A 25,663-nucleotide genomic window follows, 5' to 3' on the forward strand; every position below is an offset into this window, starting at 1 on the left:
TTTCAACCAAAATAGAAAAGTCCAAGAATGAACAGCATTGTTAGCATTTCTAAGGGTCTGTATAAAGCTTTGAACCAAATTTAAACATTGAAATGTTTCCCATGTCCACCATCTTGGTTAATGTGTTAGCATCCTAACATTTGTTGAGTTGCACAAAGAACAGCTATGGCTGATGGGAATGTGGCCACACTAACATTTTAATGGTTGGACAAGATGACAAATTCAGTCCTAGGTGGATAATGAATATTTGCACTGTATTTCATTGCAACCTGCCAGTTTTTCAGTCAGAACCATTGGCCATTGCCATAAACAAAGCCACGTCACAAGCCAAGAAAGACGTTTTGGACAGTTCATTACATGAATGGCCAGTTAATGTGGATTTTACATGGATTTACTCCGCTGATGCTCTTTGAGTAGCTTACAGTGATAGTGTTGTGAGGGCTGATTGTCTTCTCTCTTTCTCGCTGCCGCCTGAAGTGTGAAGAGGACGGTCAGGTGTTCTTCAGCCTGGACGACGGCGCCACCAAGTTCACCGACCTGATCCACCTGGTGGAGTTCTACCAGCTCAACAGAGGAGTGCTGCCCTGCAAGCTCAAACACCCCTGCACCGCTGTGGCCTTGTGACACTTTACTCCGCCCACTGCCGCCCCCCTACACACACACACACACACACACACACACCTTCCTTTTTTTTGCACACCTTTCACCCTGACACCCGAGACCCTGCCCCGAAATCTGCGGTTCTCTCAGCAATGCAATGAGGCAGAGGAGATGCAGAAATGTTAAGTCAGGTTGTGGGGACGTGAACAACCCAGCAGGAGCCAGCTTTACAGGTTTGATGTGCCATGCTGTTCTCCGCCGTACTGCTGTTAGGATGTTTGAATGGGAATCTTTTGGACATTCCGAGCGTTGCAGATTGTGGAGCGTTGTCACGGAGACTCTATTGTTTTGTCATTGCTGTTGTGACCCTCCATCTGCTCAGCAGGAGTAGTGCAGGTCTCTGAGGGATGGATCCCTCCCATAAAGTCCCTCAACCTTTCACACATTGACCCACTCCCCCCATCCTCCAGGCCTGATAAGCTGTGGTGCCTGCCCCACCCTCACCCACCTCAGGACCGAGGCGGGCGGGGAGCACCACCCTCTGACTTCCTCATCGATCATCAGGGATGGACGGGAACCTCTCTGGCTCTTATCAAACTTGATCCAGGAGATTTCTCAACCTGTGCAGTTCCAGTCTGGATAAGCTGACACCCTGCCCCCCCCCCCCCCCCCCCCCCCCCCCCTCACCCCCAAACACCCAAGCAGACTTGACGTAGCGTCTCTGCGGTGTCTTATCCCAAAACGCCCTGGTGCAATCTCCCCAAGCTCACTTTCACAGAAGCTCAGAGAAAGAGAATAGTAGTATGAGATAAGAGAAGTAGCTAAAGGCAGGATGAGCAGAGCAGTGGCGAGGGTTTGCTGAAAGGACAGAGGAATGTTTATCAGGAAGGCTGTAACAAGCCTTTCTCGTAGAGTTGATTACTTGATGTCATTTTAATGCTGTTTGATTACTGTTGATTCAATGCAGAACTAGTTTTGCACTCCCAGGTGGGCAGACAACAGCTGTTCTCTCTAGCTAAATGAAGCTGCCTGCTCTCTTGTTTGTCGTTCTCTTCTTCCTCCTTCAACTCCCCACTCCCCCCCCCCCTTCCTTCTGAATAGCATGCATGTGAATTTCCACCAGCTCTCATGGCATTACAGTGATGTGGGAGGGGAAGAGAGTTGTGGCCGATTTATACAGTGCCTTTCAGAAAGGTTTGGGGACATCCTGGACATTTGTGTGGCTCGTACCAGCATGACCACACCATGGCAAATAAATAAGCAAGCAAGCAAACAACAACACACAAAAAAAAAAAAAAAAAACTACAAAGGAAAAAAAGTGCTTTTGAATCGGCTACACCATCTCAAGACTGTGAGAAAGAGGAGGACGACTTATCTACACTCCAACAAGTGTGTTCACCCTCAAGTTACTACCCTTTCAGTCATTTTCTTTTTTAATTGAAGGGTTTAATTTGTTGTCCTTGAATGTCATTTTCTTCCTAATTCTGTTTTGAGCACACTGCTTGCACATTTTAACAATACTGATTTGACATTGATGTGTTGGAGCTGTAATGTTCGGATCCTGACCACTGTTCCCTCACTCCAGAAAAGACAAAATCAACAAAAGCACTCCCATGACTTCTATTTTTTTTTTTTTTTTAAACACATGGAATAGAACAAATGACTTGAAACGTGAACTCAGCCGACTGTGTGCAGACACACAGTCGAATGAGCTTCACTCGCCTTAAGTGAAAATTGTGAGCCTTGTGTATGAAATCAAATCAGTATTAACATGCACATACAGAAACACATTGAAAATCAGTTTACGTTTCGGGGAAATACGCCAACGATTGAATTGAATGGCTCTGAAGCTACGATAACTAGCTTACACAGAGTGCTACTAAACAAGAAAGTGAGTGAATGTATCGCCCCAAAATGTCAAACTGTTCCTACAAAGGATATATCCACTTGAACATGATTCAGAAAACAGGTACTGGTGGTGCAACGTTACATCTCTGGGCTCCATTTTCCCGCCTGGTGCTGCAGATTACATCTGCCTAAAATGTGACGTCATGTCCAGATATTTCCAGCAGCTGTGTTGGACGTCGGTAGCATCAGTGGTTAATTTTGGATTGTGGTGTCAATCCCTCAAGACTCAAAACAGTAAGGGCTTCTTTGTTGAACAGCCCCCCCCCTCCTCCCCGATTGGCAGCAAACACGCTGAGAGAAATTAGCTATGGTGGAAATGAGAAAGCACTTTCTACACCAGCAGCGGCCTCAGTAGGCCCGAACACATCACAGCCACCAGATATGGTGCAATATCAGGAAGAGGCTATGCTGGTGCTCTTGAATTATTTCAAGTTGATTTGCCGATTAGTCAGCAGAACATTAGGAGGCAACTCTTTGCGTAATCAGTAATCAATAGTTTAAAAATAGATTCCATCTCTTCAAATGTAAAACTGTGTTGCTTTCCTTTGTCTTGCAACATGTCAGATAAAGCTCTCTGGGTTTTGGAACATCTGTCAGACATAAAAGAAAACTATTTGATGTCACGCTGGGCTTTATGAATTTGTGATGGACAGTTGTATTTTTATTTATTTAAGTTTTTTTTTTTTTTACACAATTTTAAAAAATATTTCGTTGACCAAATATTTCTGTGTTTATTAAAAAAATTGACCTATCAACAACCAAAATATCTGTTGGCATAGCCTTTCATGTAGTATTTTATCAAGAGTAGCTCAAATATCTTAGCCCACAGGCCAAGATGTGATAGAAAACATGTTTTCTGTTGGTTTTGGTTTAAAAAAAAAAAAAAAAAAAAAAAGACAAAGCGGGTATCAAAGAGAAGGTGATCAATCATATCAGATCAATCATAAAAGTAGATGGAAATTTATCGCTGAATGAAAACATCTGTCTGAAAGCCAGAGTGTAGAGGAGCTATGATGCCCCCAAGTGGTGGCGTTGATTAAGACACTGTAGCAGAGTCACTGAGACTGCATTAGATGAAAGCAGCTGAACGGGCTAATCCCCCCTCCCCAAAAAAAAAAAAAAATCCCATTGTGTTACATACACATGAAAACTCCCCGACACAGTGACGCTAACAGAGAATGAGTAGATTTTTTTTTTTACCCTGACTGTCTTTATGAGAAATAAAAGGGGAAATCATGGCTCGGGAGGATGAGCACAGCTCTTAACCTGCCCACACCCGCCTCATGTTAGCACGAGCCCATCACTCTGTCAGGTGAAGTACGGTCATCGACACACACCACTGCCGCCACCAGTCCACCAATCACGTGAATTGACCCACTCACCAGCTCAGCGCTCCACCAGTCAGGCCTTTTTCTAGTCATCCAGGGCAGACTCTTCTCCAGGGATTGGATAATGCTTGAAGCCCCCTGCCCCCTGTCCCACCTGTGTCCAGCCTGTAAGCTATGACCCTGTGGTGAATTAAGTGTGAGTGTATGTGTGTGCACGGATGGCCAGACTGTTAATACTTACTGTTCAGGATTGTTAACGCTGCTGGTTGTCGTACTTGCCTTTTAGAGACAGTAAATGGAAGGTTGCTCGTTGGCTTGGTAAAGTCAGGAAGTTGGCTGGTGGTATCCCAGCATTCCCTGTCCTTTCCTGTCTGTCAGAGAGGGATGCAAAGCCACATCGCTATGGGTCAGTGGGGAGGGAGTTACCGTCCTCTCCCCCTCTCTCTCCATTTTTAATCACTGTGCTCCAATGCAATCCTATACACAAGTCCAAGTATATGACTATACCAGTGTACAGTATCATTTGTGTTCTAAGTATGTGAAGCTATGGAGAAGACGTAGATCTAACACTGTACCTAGGTCACAGATCACTATGTATGGGGCGTTATGCTTTTGCTCATAACTCCATGTAAAATGAAGAATGAATTATTTTGTCCATAACTTTTTTCCATTATTTGATTGTGTGTATATTGACATTATTGTGTATTTTCTTTGGTTTGCCACAAATGACCTTTTATATATCTATATATATATATATATAGATATATAAGAATATACCACAGTATATACAGTGTTAAATTAAGCTGTTTTTTTTTAAGAGATCAAACTGGATTTCAGTTTTGCATATAAGCTGACAGGCTGACAGTTTTTAACTCTGGCAGCATCCAACTCCTATGCCATTTTGCGTCAAAACTTTGTTTTGAACACCTACACCTACCTACCCCCCCCCCCCCGTCAGTCACAACTGAATACTCATTTACTTTCAAGAAAACTCTCCAGTAAATGTCTGGATGGCTTTTAACCTTAAAGGTGCTATATGTAAGTTTTTGCTTTACCAGTTCAGAAGAAATGTTCCAACTTTACCTTCACATAAGTTCTGATGATGATAAGCTCTATCTCCTGATAAGTAATGCTACTTTGTGCTGCATTAGTTGTTGGAGTGTCCAGCTCACCTTCAGTTCAGCATGAGGGGGATGATGAGGCGGCGCTGATCTGAGGACGTGACATACATTTTTTTTCTGTTAGGCCCAACAATGGCTGAAGCTGCTGGCTAGTAACCATTATCATCATCAGCAGCATCTCCTGACAGGAAACCAAACAGAAAAGAAAACTTATATATAGCACTTTTGCACGCACATGCACACACCAGTGGGATTTCATGGAGAGCACACACACCAACCCTTGACCCTTGGGGATGTTTTTAGCGGCTTTTGTGTACCTTTCAACACAAGTAGTGCTATTATTCACAGTAGCTCATGAGGATTGTGCAGTTCACTATGTCCATTTACTCTGATTTTAAGGTGCGTAACAACTTTGAATTCCTTTTCTTAACTCAGCCTATTCTCGCAGCAGGTGCCTCTTGCTTGTAACAAGTTTTTAAGTCACCATCCGTCCACTTACTGCGTTCATTTACAGTTGGCTGTGACTGTGAAACACAATCCTGCTGGAACTAAACCCTATTGTCAGGTCAACATTACATACAAGTCCCATTCACTTCGGTGACTGGCAGTGTAGCTGCAAGTAAAAGTGACTCAGTGTTCGCTGGGTTTTACTTCTGGGTCATTTAAATTGAAGACAAATATACATTTCAGGGAAAGAAAAAAAGAAAATCAACCATAATCTGTTTTTTTTAAGATCCTCCCCACTGTGCTTTGCTTCATTATGTCTGTACGGCTCCTGGATCTACATTGTATCTGTTCAGGTATTTTTGTACAAATAAGGGACTGATATATTCTGTGTTTATTGGAAATTAGAATAAAAAACAAAATTGCAATAAACCAAAACTGTATGACTTGGTTTTGTGTTACTTTTCAAAGGTTAGTGTTTAAAAAACTAAGACTTGTGGTATGTGCAATGAGATATGATGATAATCAGAAAATGAATACCTGTAAGGTTCTATTTTACTGCAGCGGGTAGTCGTTGGACAGTTGGACAGTTGGGGGATCTCTTGGCTGCAAAGCAAAACAAAAGAGGACACGAACATGTCAGACCAAACTAAAGTTAGTCCAAGTGATGAGGATAAAGCTGCACTCAATCTACTGCTCACAGAGTTTTTCTGCTTAAGTTTGGATGGTTAAATAGCACATTTGCATCACTCAGTCATGTCAGAGAAAATGCTAATGTGAAACCACAACAGTAAACAAAGGAGACAGATAGACTGAGGAGTTGCTGCTAAAAAGCATCTAATGAGATAACAAAGGACGAGTCAGTCAGATGAGAGACTTTCATTGTGGAGTTCATTGCATAGGATCAAACGCAGATGGAAGGGTTTGTTAATCTGCAACCTTAGCCTTTTCCCTTCTGTTTTACGCACAAGGACTCTTTCATAGATTGTGATAGTGAAAAAGAAGAGTTATCAAAGACAAGACAGACATGCTGATGCCTAATATTAGATAAAAGTCTCTATTACACACACATCAGTCATCCTCTCATAGCCTAAGCAAAGAGCTACTTGATTACAGTGTAAACATGTTTAAACCAGAACTTAAATACAACATGATGAAGGAGCTTCTTTAAAAATGTCTGTTGATGTTCCCGACAAGAGGTACCACAATGTCAAGCCACCACCTGACACAGGTTGCACTAAAGCCAATGATCTATCAAGCAATCATACCTCACTGTTGCTAAGATAGAGTCGTGACAAATTGAAGTATGAAAATACTAATAGAAGTCTTCAGTCAGCAGAGCCACCCACGGCAGAGTTTTGTCAGTTGTTCTAAAAGAAAGAAAAGAAAAAACTCCCTTAATTCAGTGTCAGCTTCATTGGATGGAGGATTGAACAGAGTAAAAATGTTTCTTAGCAAACCAAAATATCACCCAGCCATCAAAGCTGTGGGTGAAAATGGCTTTGTTTTTCTCCGATCAAAATTTAGCTTCCTGCTTGTGCCACTTTTCCATATCAGCATTAACTAAATCGCTGTAAAATTAACTTTAAATGAAAAGAAAAAAAAAACAAAAAACAAAGCTAACACAATGTCAAACAGTCTACGTGTGTTCATTGAGTTTAATTTTCAAATAACTGATGGCGAAATTAAAATATTTACATGTGAAAATATGTATGAACTGTACAAAGACATATACATGCAAAGATAAAAAAAAAAACATAAAAACAAATAGCAACCAGGTAAATTATGAAATGAGACAAAGGTGGCAAAAAGAAGAAGCAAAAAGAAGTAACAATGAACAAACAATGAGTAAACAAAAAAAACCCTAAACTGAGGTATCCAGTCCAAGTTTCCTTGTTTCCAACTGCCTGGGTGCACCATTAAAATAAATAGAAAGGTAAAAGAGGACTGTAGGAACTGTTCCTGTTAGAATCCATTTAAACTAAACACACCCTCACCCCCATATTGGATTCATGTGTACTTTGTTATGGTTAGACTATCAATCAAACTAATAAAACATAAAAACCATTCATTAGTCACTTTTTTGTGTATTTGTTTGTTTCTTTTTTTTAAACAGGAATTTCTGGCAAAAAATTATTTGGCAACAAGTTATCTAAACATAAAGGTAGATCACCATTATGTAAATGATGCAACACAATCTCCCTTCAGCATGAATATCTAAAACACTTACTATCTCCAGCCTTTATATTAAAGGGCATCGGAGATAAAAATAAACTAACTGTGTTCCTCCAACACAATATCTTTTTAACTAGTGTAAACAATCATTTGACATGGTCAGAGATTATCTAACTCAAGTGAAACATAATCACAATAAACAATTTTATTAAGTACTATAATGCTAGAGCAACTTTGGTGTACCAATACTACAGAGGCAAACAGTACAAAAAGTGTTAAATTATTTTTGATCAAACCATATTGATTGTAGATCGTGAAGTCTAACACGGCCTGGCCTGGAAGTCATAACACACAAAGATCAAATAAACACAAACTACCAGCAGTGCTTGCAGTACCAAGTACATGCTTTTCTCTAGATTTATTACAGATACAACAGATGTCTTCATAAATAGTTGCATAAAATGTTAAAGCCGCAACATTGCACATGATAATCAAACATAACATACAATGAGTGCATTTACAGTAATTTTTCTTCCTCTGCCTCCACATTCACTCCCACCTGATTGGCAACCAGCCCTGCCGGTGAGGATCCGACAGTCCCTCGTCCTGCCGTCCAAAAGCAGGAGTTCGCTGTGAATGTGAGGGGGAAGAAGGCGGAAGTCTATATACAAGGTAAGGCTTAAACATCTCATATCTGCGCAACACAAGTTTGTTCTAGGAAAAGCAAACAATGGATGTCTAGTGTTTCTTCAGATTGGACAGTGCAGCATTGTTACTCGCAACATGGTCATCATGGTATCTTAGATTAGGTACATTATGTAAGCGCAGCCATCAAAAAGCTCTGATCGCACGTATAAATGTCTCAGTAAAGTCAAGAAGCTCAGTCGCTGTTTACAGAGTCCAAAGTAGTACAGCAACTTTCAACTCATGAGCATTTTCTACAGTTATTGTTTGTTTTTCTTTTTGTCTTCTTGGAAATGTAGAGACTGTACTTTTCCTTTCAATACATTGTTTCTGTAAGAAAGCGCTGCTTCTCAAATGTCTTTGAGTTGACAGATTAGTGTAAAAGAGCAAAAACGCATGTCTGTGTCCCTCTCTAGCAGCGGCAGGGAGGACAGTTTGCTCTTGGCGCTATCACTAGCTTCGTTGGCATCACTTTCTCCTGAAAGCTCTGCGTCTGTGCAGTGGTGTCGCGGCTCGATCAACTGGCTCCTCTGATCAGCTTTAATTCTTGCAAAGGAAAATAAATTACTTCATAAAGTTTTTTTTTTTTTTTAAGGTTTTTGTGTTATTTAACTACAAAATCTGTTGAGTTGAATCCAGCAAGCAGCAGTAGACGAGGACATCCATTAATTTAGGTGTTAAGTGAGAACTCTGTTCTCAAGGGCTCTGATTGGCTTTAAACCTAAAAAAGTTTAATTGAGAAAAGGACTACAGGACTTTAGTAAATGAACATTCTGTGAAAGAGGATAAGATCAGCATCAATTGTTTCTCCTTTTACATCTAGACCATCAAGATGCTCAATTCCAAAGGAATCTGCAGCCCCTGTTGACGACAAGCTGTAGTGTGTCCACTTTCTCCTCCAGTGATCCGGCCTAATCAGACTGTGGTGGTGCGGGGGGTTGGAGATGGTTTGGAATTGCGCATCCTAGCTCAGGCCTCAAACTCGGGGCTGGAGACGACTTTGGATGAAGCTCCTGATTCCTCCAATGGGCCGGGCGTCAGTCTGGTGTTTCCTCCTGTCTATGAAGGAGATGAGGCGGGAGGTGTCCAGGCAGCCCTCTGCTCTTGCCCGGCCGTCAGCCAGACCAGCCTGAAGCCACGGCTCCTGCAGACAGAGTTCGGCTGGAGGCCTCCTGCTGGGGTCAGCCCTCAGCAGGAGGCAGACGAAGTCTCGGGCCGCCTGGCTGACGCCCTGGAAGTAATCTCTGGGGAAGCTAAAGTCCAACTGGCAGATGTTAAGGCAGGTCTCCTCGGCACTCTCGTCAAGGAAAGGGGAGGCGCCGCTCAGCAGCACGTAGGTAACCACGCCCAGGCTCCACAGGTCAGAGGTTATTGAGACCGGCTCTCCAAGGACCAACTCTGGGGAGGCAAACTCTGGACTGCCCAGCAGAGGGTGGACGTAGTGGGCACTGTTTAGCTGGACAGCATCACCAAAGTCTGTGATTTTGACTGCTGGCTGGCCGCTGGAGGTGTGAGCCACCAACAGGTTTTCAGGCTGGAACAAGGGCAAAGAAGAAGTTAAGAATTTCCACTAGTTTATTGTACACTTATTATTACAGACGAATTCCATCTTTAAGGTCAGGAGTCTTTTACTCATGTTTTTGCTGCTGAAACATTATGCAAAGTTTGACCCACAATATAAAGAAAAACAAGGATTTAACTATATCTGGAAATAAACTGTGTGGCCTTCAACCCTTGTGACTAGCTAGATTTAGGATCTGGGAAGGTGTTGGAAGAGGACTCCATGACGTAAAGGCAAAAACACTCATTATTCTTTCAGACATTTTCAGGCATTTTGATGAGACAACTTTATTGAAAAATGATCTTGGTTGTTTTCTTGCCATGGAAACATTGATACCACTCTCACATCTGCCCACTGAAATATAGAGAAGCAGCAAGGATATTGTTAACTGAGCTTAGCATTGAGGCTGGAAACTAAAGAAGCCTAGCTTTTTCTGCAGGCGACAAAATCCTTCAACCTGCACCATCAAAGCTCACTGATTAACATGTTCTATCCTATTTGTTAGATCTGTGCAAGTTAGGTTGTGTTTTTTTTTTTTCCAGATAATGTACTAGACTAAATTAATCCCACTGGCTGTAGATATAAGTGGCAGAGATATGTGAGAGAAATGTCAGACATCTCATCCAATCGTCAGCAAGGAGTTGATTAAGTCTATTTCGAAAATGTTGAGAAGACAGACCATGTCACGTGAGTACTGACTTTTACATCCAGATGCACTATCCTGCAGTTGTGCAGATAGTGTAAAGCTTCTAAAACGTCCCGTAGGTAACAGGCAACTTTCTCCTCTGTCAGATTCCCCCAGCTCACAACATAGTCCAGCAGACGACCTTGGTCAGCCCTGAAATGCACAAAAAGATACAAAATAAAAGACATGCAAGACTTCATGACTTGTGAAGCCTGAACAAACAGTGAAAGCTAAAAATGTTTACAAAAACAAGCTTCAAATCCAGAAATGTAACTGATGGACAATTGCAATATGGAAAACACACAACACAGATTATTAGACTGATGTGTTCAAAAAAACTGCTCAATTTGGGCTAAATTTTTGAAGAACAGCATTGTCCATCTGGCTTTATGTACCCAGCCTGGCTGGTCATTAAGTTTCTTCATCAAATGTCTTTAACGTTTTGAAATACACACTTGATAAACAGAACATTTTGTCCAAAGCTGAAATATAATATTTGTTTCCAGCAGTTCGTCTAAATTTAGTGCTGAATCAATCAGTACTGGTGTAATAAGACAGTTCAACAGCGCTACCAGATTTGCCAGTTTTTGCCAAATGCCACTGCATTTCCCCATTATAGACAACAGAAGCAGCAGTAATCTACAGTTTTTCCCCATGAAAACTGTACACTAAACAGCCCTTTGTTTCATCTCAGAATTTGCCAATTTCCAAAATTTTTTTTTACTCACATCTCCAGGACAAGGACGTAGCTGCTGGAGGTTTCATACGTGTCTATGAGACTGACTATGTGGGGGTGTTGGAGCCTCTGGAGCAGATTGAGTTCCTGAGTCACCCGGTCCCTCCTCATCAACTTCTTGTTCACGTGTTTGACTGCCACCGTACGTTTGGTGCCTTGGTGATCACAACGCTTGACAACAGAGAAACGACCTCTGTTGAAGAAAACAGATGACAGACATTCTGCGGTCACTTCATGTACATCACGCATGTTACTATCACAGAGAAAGCTGAAAGTTGGGAGCTCCATGTGTAAAAAAGCTAATTTGTCGTAGTGTGTTAATAAAATCTGTACATGGGACTTTGTTAGAAAAACTTTGTGGTGTGAGTGAGTGCAGTAAGGTTGGTACATTCAAGATCATGTTACCTTCCCAGTTCAACCACTTCAGTGTAGTGAGACTCAAAGTTGTCCTTCCAGCTCACTCTGATCCCATCAGTGGACACAGCTGAGACAAATAACACAACAGTCAGTTTATCTGCATAAGCAGCACCACCATCAGACCTATGAGACAGAAATGACAACTGTTTGTTGTACTTGGTATATGCGCTCTTACCCAACACTCTGAGGCTAGCTGATGATGTGATACTGCCCAGGTCATTTGTGGCAACACACGTGTAAATGCCATCATCCTCAGAGGCAACGCCGAGTATCCGTAGCGTCGCTTCACCTGTATCACTGGAGCAAACGCATGACTCGAACAACAAACTTTGCAGTACACCATCTGACTAATTAATACAAAACGGGACAGTGATGCCCTGACTATGCTGTCTTACCTGTAGGCGATGCTAAAGTGTCCATTGTTGGTGAGGTTGCTCTGGTTGGGTCCCTTCCAGGTCACAGTGGCCCGGGGTCGACCACAGATCTTACACCTAAGGGTGACGCTCTCTCCGCTGTCACACGTCACATCACTAAGGGGTACGAGGAACTCTGGGGGTACTGGAAGAGAGGAAAAATCAAAAAGTAGAATACTCTTAAATGCTGATATGAGCTTTAAAAACCTAAATAGATATTTTTAGCATCTATTATATTGCCATCTTTAATATTCACATGAATGCATTTTACTCTTACCATCATAGATGTAGTTTGGATTTAGAAGCTGAAAAGAAAAAACAAAGCATGAATAAGAAATCCATTGTGGAGCTGTAACACCACAAATAGTTTCCTCAGATCCACCAACACACTCACCTTTACAGAAACCTTATTGGCCAAGCCATCTCTGGACTTCCTGTAACCATTTTCCAGCTTAGTCTCCTTCTTTGCCTCCTTCTCTTTCTTCTCTGACTTTTTACGGATGCGCAGGGACGTGTGCCAGGATGAAGACTTCCTACTGGGACAACAAAGGGACCCAAATCAAAACAGTGGGTTTATCTAAAAAGGCTTTGAGAAATGGCACAATTTTTTCAAAGCTCTTACTTGATGGACCCCTCGGGACAATCAGGGACAATGGCCGAGGTATGTCCCAGCACAAATCCGGGGATCCAGCCCTCGGCGGCGGGGCCCTGCTCAGTAGCCGCTCTGAACACCAAGAACATATTTTGCTGGTTGCTGGCCAAGATCTGGACCACTTCGCCCTGACTGACGCTGATCTCATCCTCCTTCACAGCCATGTAGTCGTGGGTCACCAACATGGTGGATACGCTACTGCTGCTGCTACTTTCACTCTGCAGCATGGGGAAGAAGCATGGACATAAGGAAAGTAGTAAATACACATTCATGTACAGCAAACTGCAATGACAGGAGGTATAATAACTCTACAAATCTTTAAATCTAAACTCTGGAATGAAATCTCAAGAAAAACACAAGCGAAATAGCTTGGGTGAGATAAATTGAGAAAAGCTGAAAAATAGTAAAAGAAGTTGAAAAACAAAGAGGATGAACTCTGAAAATAATTTTCGAAAAAAGATTTAGGATAAGCAGAAAAGGACAAGACAGCGATTCAATATTTTCTCATTAAAAAAAGTAAACTGGATGAAGAAAGGCAGGGAAAAGATGTAGATTCCCATTTGACTCATTTGCTCTGCAGCTCCAGGCAAAGATGAGAGGAAGAACGTTAGCTTGAATGAGAGGATCTTGGTCAAGTACGTTTGTAGGAGAACCACAAACGTTGGAGGTTAGTTTCAGGAGAAGTAGATTTGAGTGGCACACCATGAAGACAGCGTGAGGTGAAGGACGGCCAAGAGGATGTCAGGTGTTAGTATAAGCTGTGTTAGAAGTAAGAAATCTAGAAACAGCCTGGAAAGTGAATCACCAAAGAGCTGAACGAGGTCCACTAGAGAAATTGGAACCTGAAAACTTGTTGTCAAACTTTTGCTAAAGAGAATGATGTTGAAGAGCAGTGAAGGTTGTCAGAGATGCGTAGTAGGGGACAGATTAGTAGCGCTGGCTGCAGCAGGACAGGAGACAGCGGGCAGACAGGACAGACCAGGCCTCCCTCTGCCTCGGTGTTAGTCGGAGCAGCACTTGGCAGCAGGTAATGGTCTTACCCCATTGCTCTGGGTGGACTGGATCGACTGCTCGCTGGCCGATGAGCATGTACTCATGCGGTCTGCTTCCTTGCTGTGTGTGGAGTGCCTGTGGGTTTGATTCCCAGTTCCAGAACCAGTCTGGATCTGGTTTGAGTTCTGACGGACTGGACTCTCTCCGGCCTCCCCGGGAAAGGTAAACGAGCCAGGCCGGCTGGCTGGAGAGCCTGGCATAGAGCTCCAGAATCCAGATCCGGACTTGTGCCCGGGGCTGGGAGGGGGAGGGGGGAGGATGTCTTTGCCAAAGCTGGGAGTGGGCAGGGGGGAGGCTATCGGGGGCACAGCTCCAGGCCGTGGTTTTGAGGTGGGTGTGGAAGGCAGGGGCCCGACTGTGGCACGTGGAATAGGGGCTACAATGCTGGCAGCAGTGGGGTTGTTCTGGGCTTGGTCTTCTGGGGTCTGGGCGGGGCGCTTGCCCTGTGGGCTACCCCCTGAAGGTAGCAAGGGTGGAGGGACAGGACGAGGGGATGAACCTGGACCATAAGCGAGCATAACTCACACCACAGTCACATCTTTCATTTTGCCATACAAAACAAATTTTTCATAAACAGAATGAGGTTTCATACCTGATATCTTGTTGGGGCCCTCGGGGTCGGCCCCTGGGTGGTGGCGTAGGGGCTGGGGCAGGCGAGAGGGCTGGGGAATTCTGGAGGGCCGACGAGAGCCACCCTGGGGTCCTGAAGGGATGGAACTGCTCTGGGAGCTTCCGCCTCCAGTTCCAGAGGGCGCACTGGACCCGCTGCTGCCTCCACTTGGCGCTGCCATGCTGGATACACAAGACCCTCCACTTGCCCCTACATGGTTCCTCTGATACTCTATTGGTGAGGTCAGAGCTGGGATGACGTATAAAAGAGACAGCAACATGTAGCAAACAGTTCATTCTATCAAACATGCCCAGTGAGCGTGTGTGTCTGTGTGTGTCCATTTACCATTGAGGAAGTTGCGCTGGCTCTCAAGTATCTGACTGATCTGAAGGGTCCAGACCTCACGCACGCCTGGATGGGAGGAGTGAAGCACGAAGGACTCCGCAGCACCATTGGTTGACCGAGACGTGAGAATGAACTTACAGGGGTCACCTTCCACATTCTCCTCCAGGCCCAGAGAGCTCACCTGCACAAAACGTGCAAGAGTGGGATTACTGAGATGTAATAGTTTCAATTAGTAAATCTGTGTTATCATATTTATTTGTTATTTATCAACTTTAATTTTTATTGATATTGTCCAAAAAAAAAATAAAAAAAAATGCAGGTCTGACTACATCTTCGAAATACAAGCCCCAAAAAACTCAAAAGAAGAAAGAAGAAAAATGCTGTGCAATTACAGTAGATACTCTCTTTAAAAAAAAAAAAAAAAAAAAAAAGAGAGTATCTACATCTGTAATTTTAGTGCAGGTAACTTATACCCAAAAAGCTTGCAACTTTCCCCCAGACTAACTAACTGATTGCCTTCTCATGGGATGAAATTTCTCCATGAAAGAGTAGCAAGTGCTTTATCTGAGAGCTTGCTGGTGAAGTGAGATATACTTTTTTGTTTATCATATATCCATTACCTTGATGCTATTCTTGTAGAGAAAGCCAGGCAGGGAGAAACCTTTCTTTTTGTCGAGGGGCTCGCTGAAGATGACCAGCTGCTCAAAGAGGAAGACTCTCCTTTCCTTCATCCTGCCGAGCAGACTGCCCTCTGGGTCGGACACCATGAACGTGTCCTGAAGCAAAAGGCGGCCCTGAGCCACGATCTTCCCCTGGAGAGTGAGAGGAACAAGGTGGGGGCGGGGGGTAAGTTTAGTTGTATAAGAGGAAATGTGACAATGCGACTGAGAAGTCAGTACTGTGTTAAAGACAATCCTGTGCAGCATCTTTTGGAATTTATATCACAAATGAATGAATTGCTTACATCAAATCCCTGAAGCCGACCAACATTCATCATGTCATTACACCTTTTCGGCACAATGCACATAACCTCCACTGCTTTCTGTAAGAGTCAGTCATAACAAGAGAGTTGATAGTGTACCTTAGCACGCTCATTTTCAACATGAGCTTTAACATCTCTAATCTTACCTCCAACTCCATGGACTCCAGCCCAGCCTTTTTAGAGTGTTTCAGAAAGTCCTGAGAGAGGAAAATAAAGGGGGATTAAAATAAATAAATAAAACATGGATACCAGATGTATAATTACTTAAAAGACAGACAAAGAAACCGAAAAATAACCCGGATTGCAAGAGAAAAGGGGGGCATATGCAACAGCTGGAGGTCTGGCACCCCCTGCTGCTCTGTAACAAACCAACCTTAAGCAACAGCTGGTACTTCATGATCCTCTGGACTGGCTTGATGAGCAGGTCCGTGATCTGCAGTCTGTGTCCAAGCCGCTGCTTCAGGTCCTACAGAGAGAAAGGCTACTTCTCAGATTGATAGCTAGACAGAAATTTGTAGTCTCTGATTTGTCTCAGACGGTAAAATTATCATCATAATGGGCTCATACCTCAAAATAGGTGTCTATGTACTCTGAAACAATGTGCTCTGATTTGGGCTTGTTTTGACAGTACACAACATACATGTTCAGTCTCCGTTCCTGGGTATTGAGAGAGCACACGATTAAAATTAATAAACACATGATGGGATGTATAGCAGTAAAGCAGAAGCTTGAAATTCACTGTAGACAAACCTGCTTGAGAAAGAGTGGTCCAAGTCTGTCAGGGTCCTCCAAACATTTTTCCAACTCCCCGAGAAAGAAGCTGAGCGGGACAGGGAGACAAAGGAGAGGGAGTTGAGCTGCTGCACATCTAAATCTAATATGAGGTAGCTCTGTATCATCTGGATGTGTACACCACATACTCTTTGTGCCAGTCGTAGATCTGGTGGATGTTGCCAAACACGATTTTGTCTTTCCCTTTCATATCATCGGGGACACCCTCCTCCTTCATCCGGCTCATGTAGCCCTAATGATGGAGACAAACACGTCAGTAATAGTTTCCAGCAAAGAGTCAAGTTTACCAAATTAAATTTCAATTTCACTTTCTGTGATATTTAAAAATGCCAGATATGATCATACTGACAGTACAGAAATCTACAAATAAATAAAAAGTTCCACTGCTCATAAAGCATTAACCCACCTCCACCACCAGGCCAAGGTCTCTGACATAATCCCTCTCTGTCTCCATCAACTCCAGCAGAATGTAACTACAACAAAGAAAGTAAAAAAACAAAAAACAAAACAAAACCAAAAAAAAAACCAAGTTACTAAAAATGTAAACTCTCAATATTTTTCTGTACAGCATGAAGGTGGATCGACATACTGTCTCTTCTTGAGGATGCTGGTCCTGCGTTCGTCCATCTCTTCGATAGGGGAAGAGGAGGAGAGGAGGGAGTTGTCTGAGGGGTTTAGGGAGGGAGAGCTGCTGTCACCCTGTTCTACTGACAGAGAGCTGGGTCGGTCCTCCAGAGCCTGCATCAGGACAAAAGGTTAACTGATGTGTGTTTGTCAGAACTCTGAGAGTAATGTTAATGTAAACTAAAATCAAAACTATTCAAACTATTTGGATACTGCCAGAAAGTTTTACAAACATAACTTTGTTAGTTTCAATAATTTTACTTTATCTCTCAACTTAAGCTCACTGTAAAACAAAATGTAGTCCATCTAATAAACAGAAAGCATAATCTCAGAATTGAAGAAGACATCACATTTTTAAAAGTAATGAAACCACAAAGATGATTTTTGGATGCTTTCTGCTTCTCCTCTGGCATCCTACCATTTTGCTTTTCACAAGCTCCTCGATGGCGCTCACTAACTCAGCGGCACTGGGTGTCTCTGAACTGGATGGACGGACTGACAAACGTGAGGAGGTCTGGGAAAAAAATGGAGAGATGAAAGTAGGGACAAAAAGAAACAAGTATAAGAAACTAATAATCCATGTAATACAACAGCCTTTTCTGCTAATACTAATTCTGCTCTTGCTGTCAATACAACTGTCCCTATAAGGGAAAAAGGTGGTGATTACAGTAACCAGACTATAGATTAGAATTGGTACTAATTAAGCTTTAAGTAATTACTAAAACACAGGTCATTTAAAGGGATCTTAAAATACACAGAAAATTCTACATATCTACAGCAGATATAATTAGTATTATGACGTGCTGGAAGGGAAAACGTCACTGAACCCATGAATGTGAAAATACATGAAAAAGAAGAAGCTTAATATTCATTTGTGGGTAAAAATCATGCTTACAATTTAATAAGGATTTAATACAAGATTAGCTTTTGTTAGTAGCTCCATTAGTCTCATTATGACTGACTGTTACTTCAGTCATTTGTACAGTGAAGACTTAGTGAAAATGTTTGTTAAATGTTTAATGTTGTAATTTAAAGAGAAATCCAAAAAATTGCTTCCACTAGTTAAACCCCCAGACATGGGGCTTTAAAGTCAAAGGCTACAGAAAGTTCAAAAGTTCATGAGACTTGTGTCAATGAAAAGGTAAAAACATGAGGCTGAAAGTGGAGTGAACGAGCTGATATTGAGAAGATAAAATGCAGAGAATATTGATGGGGAGAAGGTCAGAAAAAAATAAGATGGAGGATGCTTCTGGTGCTTTTTCAGCTGATGATGAGCAGCCTCTGAGATAAAGAAAGGATGCTAACAGAGCGAGAATGAAAGAGGTATGTTTGTATGTATGGAGATATAGTTCAGGAGACTCTCACCCTTGCTGTGCTGTGCTTCAAGACTTTCCCCAATTGGGTTTTCTGGGTGAGGCAGTGTGCCCTTCTGGCCTCGCCAGCGTTTAGAGATGCCAATTACTTGCATGGGTAATGAGGTTAACGCACAGAGGGTAAAAGGGTGATGAGGACGAGTGGGCAAGGCAAGTGAGGGAGGGGTAGTGAGGGGGTTGGGGATGATGGGAACAAGAGGGCTTTTGAGTTTTCACCTCAGTGTGGGATCATGTTTAGATTATTATCCAGGGGAGCTGCCTCCTCCGCTGACAGGGAATCAAACCGACTCGCCCCTGTGTAGGTATTGACTGTTTCTTTTAAAACTCACTTACCAACTTCCTTGCATCGTATGGAGGGCAAACGTGGGGAAAAAAGCTGCATCTTGTGTTTTTCTAGCCAGACATCAACAAGTGCTTAATTTCCTCAAAAGGTATAGAAGTTGGCAACAGTTTATTGTATCATAGCCTTCAGATCTGTGCTGATGCAGCCATCTAATTTTATCTACAGTTTCTCTTTATGCCAGGCGATTCTCCATTGCAGCGGTGTGTTGAGGAAACAGGGCAGCAAATCAGTGTCAAAACAAGTGAAACTAAAAAAGGATGGAAGGACAAAAAGTCTACGCTGAAGAAATGCAGGAATGTTTAAGAGTTCAGAAAAATACAAAAGTTAAGAAGAATGACTTTTAGGGGACAGCTGCTTGCTTCATTTCCTCTCAATCTACCAAGTGTGTAGCAACCAAAGAAAAAAGGCTTTAGTAAGTAGCAGTTAAAGCTGAAGAGTAGGGGGGAAAAAAGAGAGAATTGAAGATTTAACTGAGGGAAGAGACAGAGGGGGGAGAGTGGGACTTTTCAAATGGAGAGGTATGGAAACTGAGACAAAGCAAAGACAGGACATAAATCAAGGTAATGCTACAGCATGGCAAACAGCAAACGATACAACCAGGAAACAAAACAAAAGAGAAACAGAAATTAGTGTCAGAGGAGTCTCCTGAAGTCGAGGAGGAGACTTGGACCTGCCTGAAGCTAATCATTGCTTAGTGTTTAGATAGAGGAGAATATGATGCAATATGGCAAGATAAAGATGCTATGCACAACAAAAACTAAGGAGCCATCTAAAACTGTGCTCCTTTTTGGGGGAAAGTGGGAAAGTGGGCAAGTAAGAAATGAGCAAAAATGTAACCTTTAAGAATTAAACATTTTTACAGCAATCTGCAGCATAAGTGCTGCATTTATCTTATGTTTTTTTTTTTTGTGGTGAAAATGACATGATCATACGTCTGATGGAAAATAACTGATTCAGTCTGTTCAATTAACTGTTTTATGCCGGCAAAGATTTAGGATTTAGTTGGTAATGTGACTTGAGTACTTAAAAAACATAAAATCAGTTTCTTCAACATTAATCAACATCCACTAATCAAATCTGCAGTGATTTGAAGTTACAACATGAACCTGAGAAATAAACAAAATCTGTGATGTGAAAACTCTGTATGATGGCAAAGCAGATCAGCAATGTCTCTTGCACTCAAGATAAAATTCAGAGAACTGTTCTGTTGTCATTTCTTCCTTCTGACTCCTCTTCTTGTCCTTTTGTCATTACCATCATGTTTGCCTTCTTCTGACCCCTTTCTTTTGCCCCCACTGTAATATTCTCCTTCTCCTTACCTTGTCATCCTGTGAATCTGACTGTAGCAGGCTGTGCTGCTGGATGGCCATGGGTGGAGGCAATGGTACTGAGTCAGCACCTTCCTCGCCCTCCTCCTCCCCACAGCTCTGCATGCCTGAGGAACTGGACTTAGACAATGTGCCGCTTGACAGGCCTTCATTACGAACCCTCTGCAAAACACATGGGCCAGAGAGTACAGGTTAATGCACAATGCTGCACAGAGCTGCACAAGAAGTGCTCACTGCACAATGTATCCACCCACCTCCTCCACAGTCTCGTCTTGGGGCGTAGCAGCACTGTCATCTGAGTCTTTCTGGGAGCCAATAGTCATCTCCCCACTCTTCCTCATTTCGCGGCTCTTCTTGTGCTTGTGCGCCAGCTTTTTCACATGGCCATCTGCTTTGCCGCTGCTTAGCCGACGCACTGGGCTGGTGAGCCACTTCCGCAAGGTGTTACCTAAGACACACCCCAAACACAACACTCTAAGTTTGTTGCGGTATAGAGCATTTCTTACGTTTAAGATTAAGTTGAGGGTTCATCTACTTAAACATGCCGTTATTTCATTTCCACTTGGACTACTGTTATCCATGTGTATCGTGCAAGAGCTAAATCGAAAGGTTTCCATTGCTAGAGAGAAGAGAATTGTTACTTGCCTGGAAAACTACTCTTCAATGTAACCAAATAAAAAAAAAAAAAAAAAACAAAACAAACAAAAAAAAAAACTGGGGCTATTTTGTGATTTAACTGTTGCTGTGTCATTTACTTGGGATGGAATGGAATTTTACAACAGACACAGAATATTAAACAGGAAGTGTACCTGGTCGTTTTGGCCCAGGTGAGGTGTGGGAGCCAATGCCGTGACCAGGCTGAAGCGTGGCGGATGAGCCGGGCATTATAGAGTCATTACTGCACACTGACAGAGTGTCTATGGTAAATAAAGTAATTGTTAAAATACTTATTATTATTAGCTCAGTGGCAAGTTAAGTGGAATGTATGAAAACATAAGCAAACAAGTGGAGAAAATACCTTCATCCATTTAACTACATGTGCACTGCATAGCACACAGCAGCATTCACAGTACTGACCTTTGTGGTTGAAGATACCCTCCATCTCCATAGAGGACCGAGAATGGGCAATACAAAGCATGGAGCAGGGCACCAGGCCCTCCTGGGCTGGCGAGCGGTCTGTGGTCCTGACCAGGCACCAGTCTGGCTTGTCGTGACAGCGCTCCAGAACTTCCACCGTCTGGCCGCGCCGCACGGTCAGCTCATTGCTGTTGCTGGCCATAAAGTCGTGTATCACCACAGTCAACTCACAGCCACCAGAGAGCTGAGGGAGACAAGAGGATCACTAAGACCTGGTCTCCATGAGACACTGACCCCAAAAACAGGGCGTGGCAACATGTGAAGCATGCTCAGTTAGCGTGTGCATATTTTCACCTTGTCGCTGTCCAGTGTGTTCTGAGAAGTGCGGGATGCCAAAGAGATGGTGTCTGGTTGGCTGCTGCCTTCACCCTGACTGTCCAGGTCCTCTCCATCCCTAACAAACACATCATCAGTTAAAAGTGGAATTGCTCCTTAACTTAACTGTGTAAGGTCTAATATAACTGCTGTCTGTACAAAATCTTAAATTGCAGATGACGGATATTAACCTTCGTCCCTTGGGGTGCTTGGCTGTAGTTGCTTTTGGAATATGAATGGGCTCCTTGAGCGCTCCTCTCAGGTGAATGGTGCGCTCCTGTATCACCTCCCTGATGTGTTTGATCCAGTCCTGCTTGTTCTCAATGCTTGATGCCTAACAAATGTCAATGGTAGAAGGAGTTTAAGAAGTCAAGAGTTGCCAGGAAATTTAAATCCTTTGGAAATGTTGTTTCACTCTGTGGTTCACACAAGTCTGAATATCGCTCTTGTCATGTAGTATTTTTACTGCTTGTTCATCAGGTTAACAGGTTTTCCCTGAATCAGAAAACACATCTTCATATGTCATAGTAAATTCAACCAAGCCATGATGGCATTTTTATGAAATAGTATGAAATAACCATCTTTATCATTAACACCTAGGGGGAATGGATTAAAAAAGTCTGTGCTAAGAGTTTGTGTTTCAGACTTGTGAGAAGTAGCTGAGGGCTGTGTTGTGGGATGGTTTGTACTCACCATTGCTCCATGTTTGGATCCCTGACTTAGCTTTAAATTTAAGATATAAAATAGAGAATTTCACTGGTTTGGTTTTAGAATACGCTTACATTGACATTTATTATGCTGACAAAATGGTTTCACATGATAAAAATGAACAACACTGATCATTTGCGTTCTGATAGCCAATTAAATGTGTTACAGATTGTAATGGACGGTCTGTGTGTGAACATGTGAAGATAGTAATGGGAAACAGTTAATTTACAATGAAGATACCACACCATTGGTTCTCAGTGGCATCATGCTTCTCCAGCGGCTGACACACAAACATCAATCCATCTGTGCAGGCATTCAACATGAATACACACGAGTTTGAAAGTTTGAAAAAGTGGATTGGAAAATCCACCTAGAGCAAAATATAAGCAATTTCTTCCTCCTAAAGTGGTGTTTAAATAATTAAAAGCTTAGTTTTGTGGTGGAGAAAGATGGATACTCGTGACCTTGGCACAGAGCCGGGATGCACAATTGTGGGTGTTCAGGATCCGAATCGATGTCAGCAGCGTTGGTGGAAGCACGTCAGCCCACAGAAAGGATTAGAGATACAAACATCCACAGAAAACACAGCCCCAGATATACACATGTGCCTCTTGTACAGATGGGATGAAGCACAAGCTAACCATGAGACAGAGGCTGGTTGAAGACAGAAAGATAAGAAAGAAATCAAGGAGACAGGAGTGTGTGACTACAGGAAGCTTCTTTGAAACCCTGAAGCTGCTCATGCTATTGAATAAGATACAAGGAAAGCAGAGAATATAAGAACAGAGGCAGGAGAGAGTTGAATAAGGAGAAAGGTGAGAAAATGTTGGGTTACACCGATATGTAGGTTTCAGATTCAGTCACAATTACCCCTTTCTCCTCCCCATCAGATATTGATCTGCCACACAACACTTCACAATATGAAGGCTGGTTTGAAATATCTTAGAAATGTTTTTTTTTTTTTACTTTTTAGGGTCACTATTTTGGGTTTCTAGCCTTTCAGTCTGCAGTGATTTCTCTGTCCTTTGTAAATTCATATTGGTCAAACCTTGAGGGATATTTGAGAAACATCAGAGAGATGAGGTTGGTTTTACCTTGAGCACAATCTTGTTGTCAGATGTTGGGGTGCGGCCCACCCATAAAGCAAATTTACAGGGGTCTCCTTCAACATGCTCTGTCACGCCCAACTCTGATGTCTGGAGAGAGAGGAATAATATGAGAAAATGTTATTATTAACAAATCATCTCCAAATAAAGAGGAATTTCTTGAGAGAAAACGCTTTAGACTAAAATTTTGGTTCAAGTAGACGGCCATTAGATTTACTTAGATTTTTAAAGTAATGCAGTGAAAGATATGAAGCAGAGAGAAACAATCCACTAATCAAACTTTTCAAAAGCTTGACTAGCCCTTTTAACACACTGCTCTTATTTCAGTTTAAGAATGTCAGCAATTATTATGATTAGATGTATTTTCCTGTCATCTACTTACAAAGAGCTTGCTTTTATAGATGTATTTACTCCTGCCATTCGAGTCTTTGACTTCCTTGCTGAACACGAGAGACATTTCAAAAAGGAAGAGGTGGCGCTCTCGACCCTTACGGATCAGAGTCTTTGGATCCCAGACTTGGAAGGACTCTTGGAGAATGAGCTCACCCTGAGACTCAATGTTTTCATCAAAACCTGAAGGAAAGAAGGGTATTAGCTGGAAAATGCTACGATTTGATGGCCCTAACAGTGGAAGATCACAGGGAATATAAATAACTGACAGCACATGTTAATCACCTTCCAACATAGAGAGGTGCATGGCATCGTTGGCTTTCTTAGGAACACTGAGCATCACCTCGAGGCCGTCCTTGATCTCTCCTTTACCTTCCTCACAGCAGGTCAGTAACTCCTAAGCGTGTGCACGTGCGCACACACACACACACACACACACACACACACACACTATGAGACCTGGAACCAGATGTCAGCCATGACAATGGCAGTATGACATGGTCTGGTGGGCTACCTTCAGCAGGAGTTGATACTTGGTGATTCTCTGTACAGGCTTGATCAGGTAGGATGAGATGGAGTTGGCCAGTCGGTGCCTCTGTTGTATTTCCTGTTGACAGCCACACAGAGACATGATATAACCAAACCCCCCCCCAAAACAAACAAACATACAAAAAAAAAACAAACAAACAAACAAAACAAAACAAAACAAAAAAAAAACCCTTCTCTTCCCCTTTTTTAAAAATTACTTCTGGAGTTACTCACATCAAAATAGTTCCCAGCATGCTCCAGGATAAGCTGGGTGGAGTCAGGTTTGTTCTTGCAATAGTTCACATACATCTGGAACTTATCAGCCTGAAGGAAAACAGAAACTTGACTAAAGTATGATGAAGGTTGACAGTGACAGAGATGAACCTTTTCAGCATACAGGTATTTATTTATACAGAAAAACTACAACATGTCAACTTCGTAAGCAAAGATGTCTTTGGCCTAACTGCTGAAACAAGAAGGATTTGTGTATAAAAACTTTGGCTGTATACATGACACATACCCATGTGACAAAGCAATGGCCAACATCCTCTGGTAGCTGCTCATATTTCTCCAACTCTTTGAGAAAAATGCTGAGAAAACAAGGAAAAAGAAACGTGGCAAAGAGCAAAGTCATGAAACTTTGATGAAACAAAAAGTGTAACAAAATGAAAAATTAATCCTCTATTTTGTTTCATTTTACTTTATTCCAGGTGTGGTCTGCATTTGGTTTAGTAACCTGTGTGTGGTTTAAAACAAAATTTCTATAAAGCACAGTGCCTAAGTGGCAAAAAGTCTTACTTACTTGTGATGGAATTCATAGAGGTCCTGCATGTTTCCAAATATGATGTGCTCCTTGTTGATAATACCTGGAGGAATCTCCTCAACTCCACTGGTCATCTCCCACAGATAGGTCTGCGTGGGGAGAAGATGATGAGAGAGAGCATTTTCAGATTTTACTTTAATTTTGTTGCACAACTTGTAAATGAAGCAGGTTAACAGTGGTGGGTTGAGGTTGAACTCACATCCATGCACTCCCGCAGGTCACGCACGTAGGCTTTTTCTGTCTGAATCAGCTCTGCCATGATGAACCTAGATAAACACACATGCACAATATTCACAGTTGTCATAATGTCCTCATCCAAACAGTTATAAATCACCAAGCTGAAAGTTGCCTGACAACCTGTCTCCTCCATCCATTTACACTGATGAATAATGGAACAGTTACAAGTCATAAAATCTAGTCAAACTAGCCATGAATGAAGGAAATCACACTCATCATTTGCGCTGCTCATATAAAATGGCACA

The 25,663-nt window shown here is 42.4% G+C and overlaps 2 protein-coding genes across 4 annotated transcripts in view; one reads left to right on the forward strand and one right to left on the reverse strand.

Annotated features, from left to right (window-relative positions):
- The window catches only part of LOC115050807 (growth factor receptor-bound protein 10-like), a 37,510-nt gene extending 33,860 nt beyond the window's left edge, over positions 1 to 3,650 (forward strand). For all 3 annotated transcript variants that reach the window (XM_029513882.1, XM_029513883.1, XM_029513884.1), the window contains one exon: positions 478 to 3,650. In XM_029513882.1, the coding sequence (XP_029369742.1) occupies positions 478 to 624 (147 nt within the window). In that variant the 3' untranslated portion in view covers positions 625 to 3,650. The remainder of the gene's footprint in view (positions 1 to 477) is intronic.
- Positions 3,651 to 7,503: 3,853 nt separating this feature from the next.
- trioa (trio Rho guanine nucleotide exchange factor a) overlaps positions 7,504 to 25,663 on the reverse strand; it is a 68,508-nt gene continuing 50,348 nt past the window's right edge. The window contains exons 27-62 of the mRNA XM_029514989.1: positions 25,381 to 25,447; positions 25,161 to 25,270; positions 24,879 to 24,948; positions 24,593 to 24,682; positions 24,345 to 24,437; positions 24,116 to 24,227; positions 23,823 to 24,013; positions 23,429 to 23,530; positions 21,818 to 21,960; positions 21,606 to 21,705; positions 21,252 to 21,495; positions 20,984 to 21,091; positions 20,429 to 20,622; positions 20,166 to 20,336; positions 17,549 to 17,644; positions 17,096 to 17,244; positions 16,913 to 16,979; positions 16,635 to 16,738; positions 16,465 to 16,534; positions 16,282 to 16,371; positions 16,088 to 16,180; positions 15,861 to 15,911; positions 15,697 to 15,774; positions 15,353 to 15,544; positions 14,733 to 14,913; positions 14,370 to 14,636; positions 13,765 to 14,276; positions 12,695 to 12,942; positions 12,467 to 12,608; positions 12,350 to 12,377; positions 12,055 to 12,217; positions 11,835 to 11,956; positions 11,648 to 11,726; positions 11,235 to 11,435; positions 10,521 to 10,659; positions 7,504 to 9,794 (exon numbers count right to left, since the gene is read on the reverse strand). Of these exons, the coding sequence (XP_029370849.1) occupies positions 9,237 to 9,794; positions 10,521 to 10,659; positions 11,235 to 11,435; positions 11,648 to 11,726; positions 11,835 to 11,956; positions 12,055 to 12,217; positions 12,350 to 12,377; positions 12,467 to 12,608; positions 12,695 to 12,942; positions 13,765 to 14,276; positions 14,370 to 14,636; positions 14,733 to 14,913; positions 15,353 to 15,544; positions 15,697 to 15,774; positions 15,861 to 15,911; positions 16,088 to 16,180; positions 16,282 to 16,371; positions 16,465 to 16,534; positions 16,635 to 16,738; positions 16,913 to 16,979; positions 17,096 to 17,244; positions 17,549 to 17,644; positions 20,166 to 20,336; positions 20,429 to 20,622; positions 20,984 to 21,091; positions 21,252 to 21,495; positions 21,606 to 21,705; positions 21,818 to 21,960; positions 23,429 to 23,530; positions 23,823 to 24,013; positions 24,116 to 24,227; positions 24,345 to 24,437; positions 24,593 to 24,682; positions 24,879 to 24,948; positions 25,161 to 25,270; positions 25,381 to 25,447 (5,425 nt within the window). The 3' untranslated portion in view covers positions 7,504 to 9,236. The remainder of the gene's footprint in view (positions 9,795 to 10,520; positions 10,660 to 11,234; positions 11,436 to 11,647; positions 11,727 to 11,834; positions 11,957 to 12,054; positions 12,218 to 12,349; positions 12,378 to 12,466; positions 12,609 to 12,694; positions 12,943 to 13,764; positions 14,277 to 14,369; positions 14,637 to 14,732; positions 14,914 to 15,352; positions 15,545 to 15,696; positions 15,775 to 15,860; positions 15,912 to 16,087; positions 16,181 to 16,281; positions 16,372 to 16,464; positions 16,535 to 16,634; positions 16,739 to 16,912; positions 16,980 to 17,095; positions 17,245 to 17,548; positions 17,645 to 20,165; positions 20,337 to 20,428; positions 20,623 to 20,983; positions 21,092 to 21,251; positions 21,496 to 21,605; positions 21,706 to 21,817; positions 21,961 to 23,428; positions 23,531 to 23,822; positions 24,014 to 24,115; positions 24,228 to 24,344; positions 24,438 to 24,592; positions 24,683 to 24,878; positions 24,949 to 25,160; positions 25,271 to 25,380; positions 25,448 to 25,663) is intronic.

Source organism: Echeneis naucrates, chromosome 11 (assembly GCF_900963305.1).
Source record: "Echeneis naucrates chromosome 11, fEcheNa1.1, whole genome shotgun sequence".
Lineage (NCBI taxonomy): Eukaryota > Metazoa > Chordata > Actinopteri > Carangiformes > Echeneidae > Echeneis > Echeneis naucrates.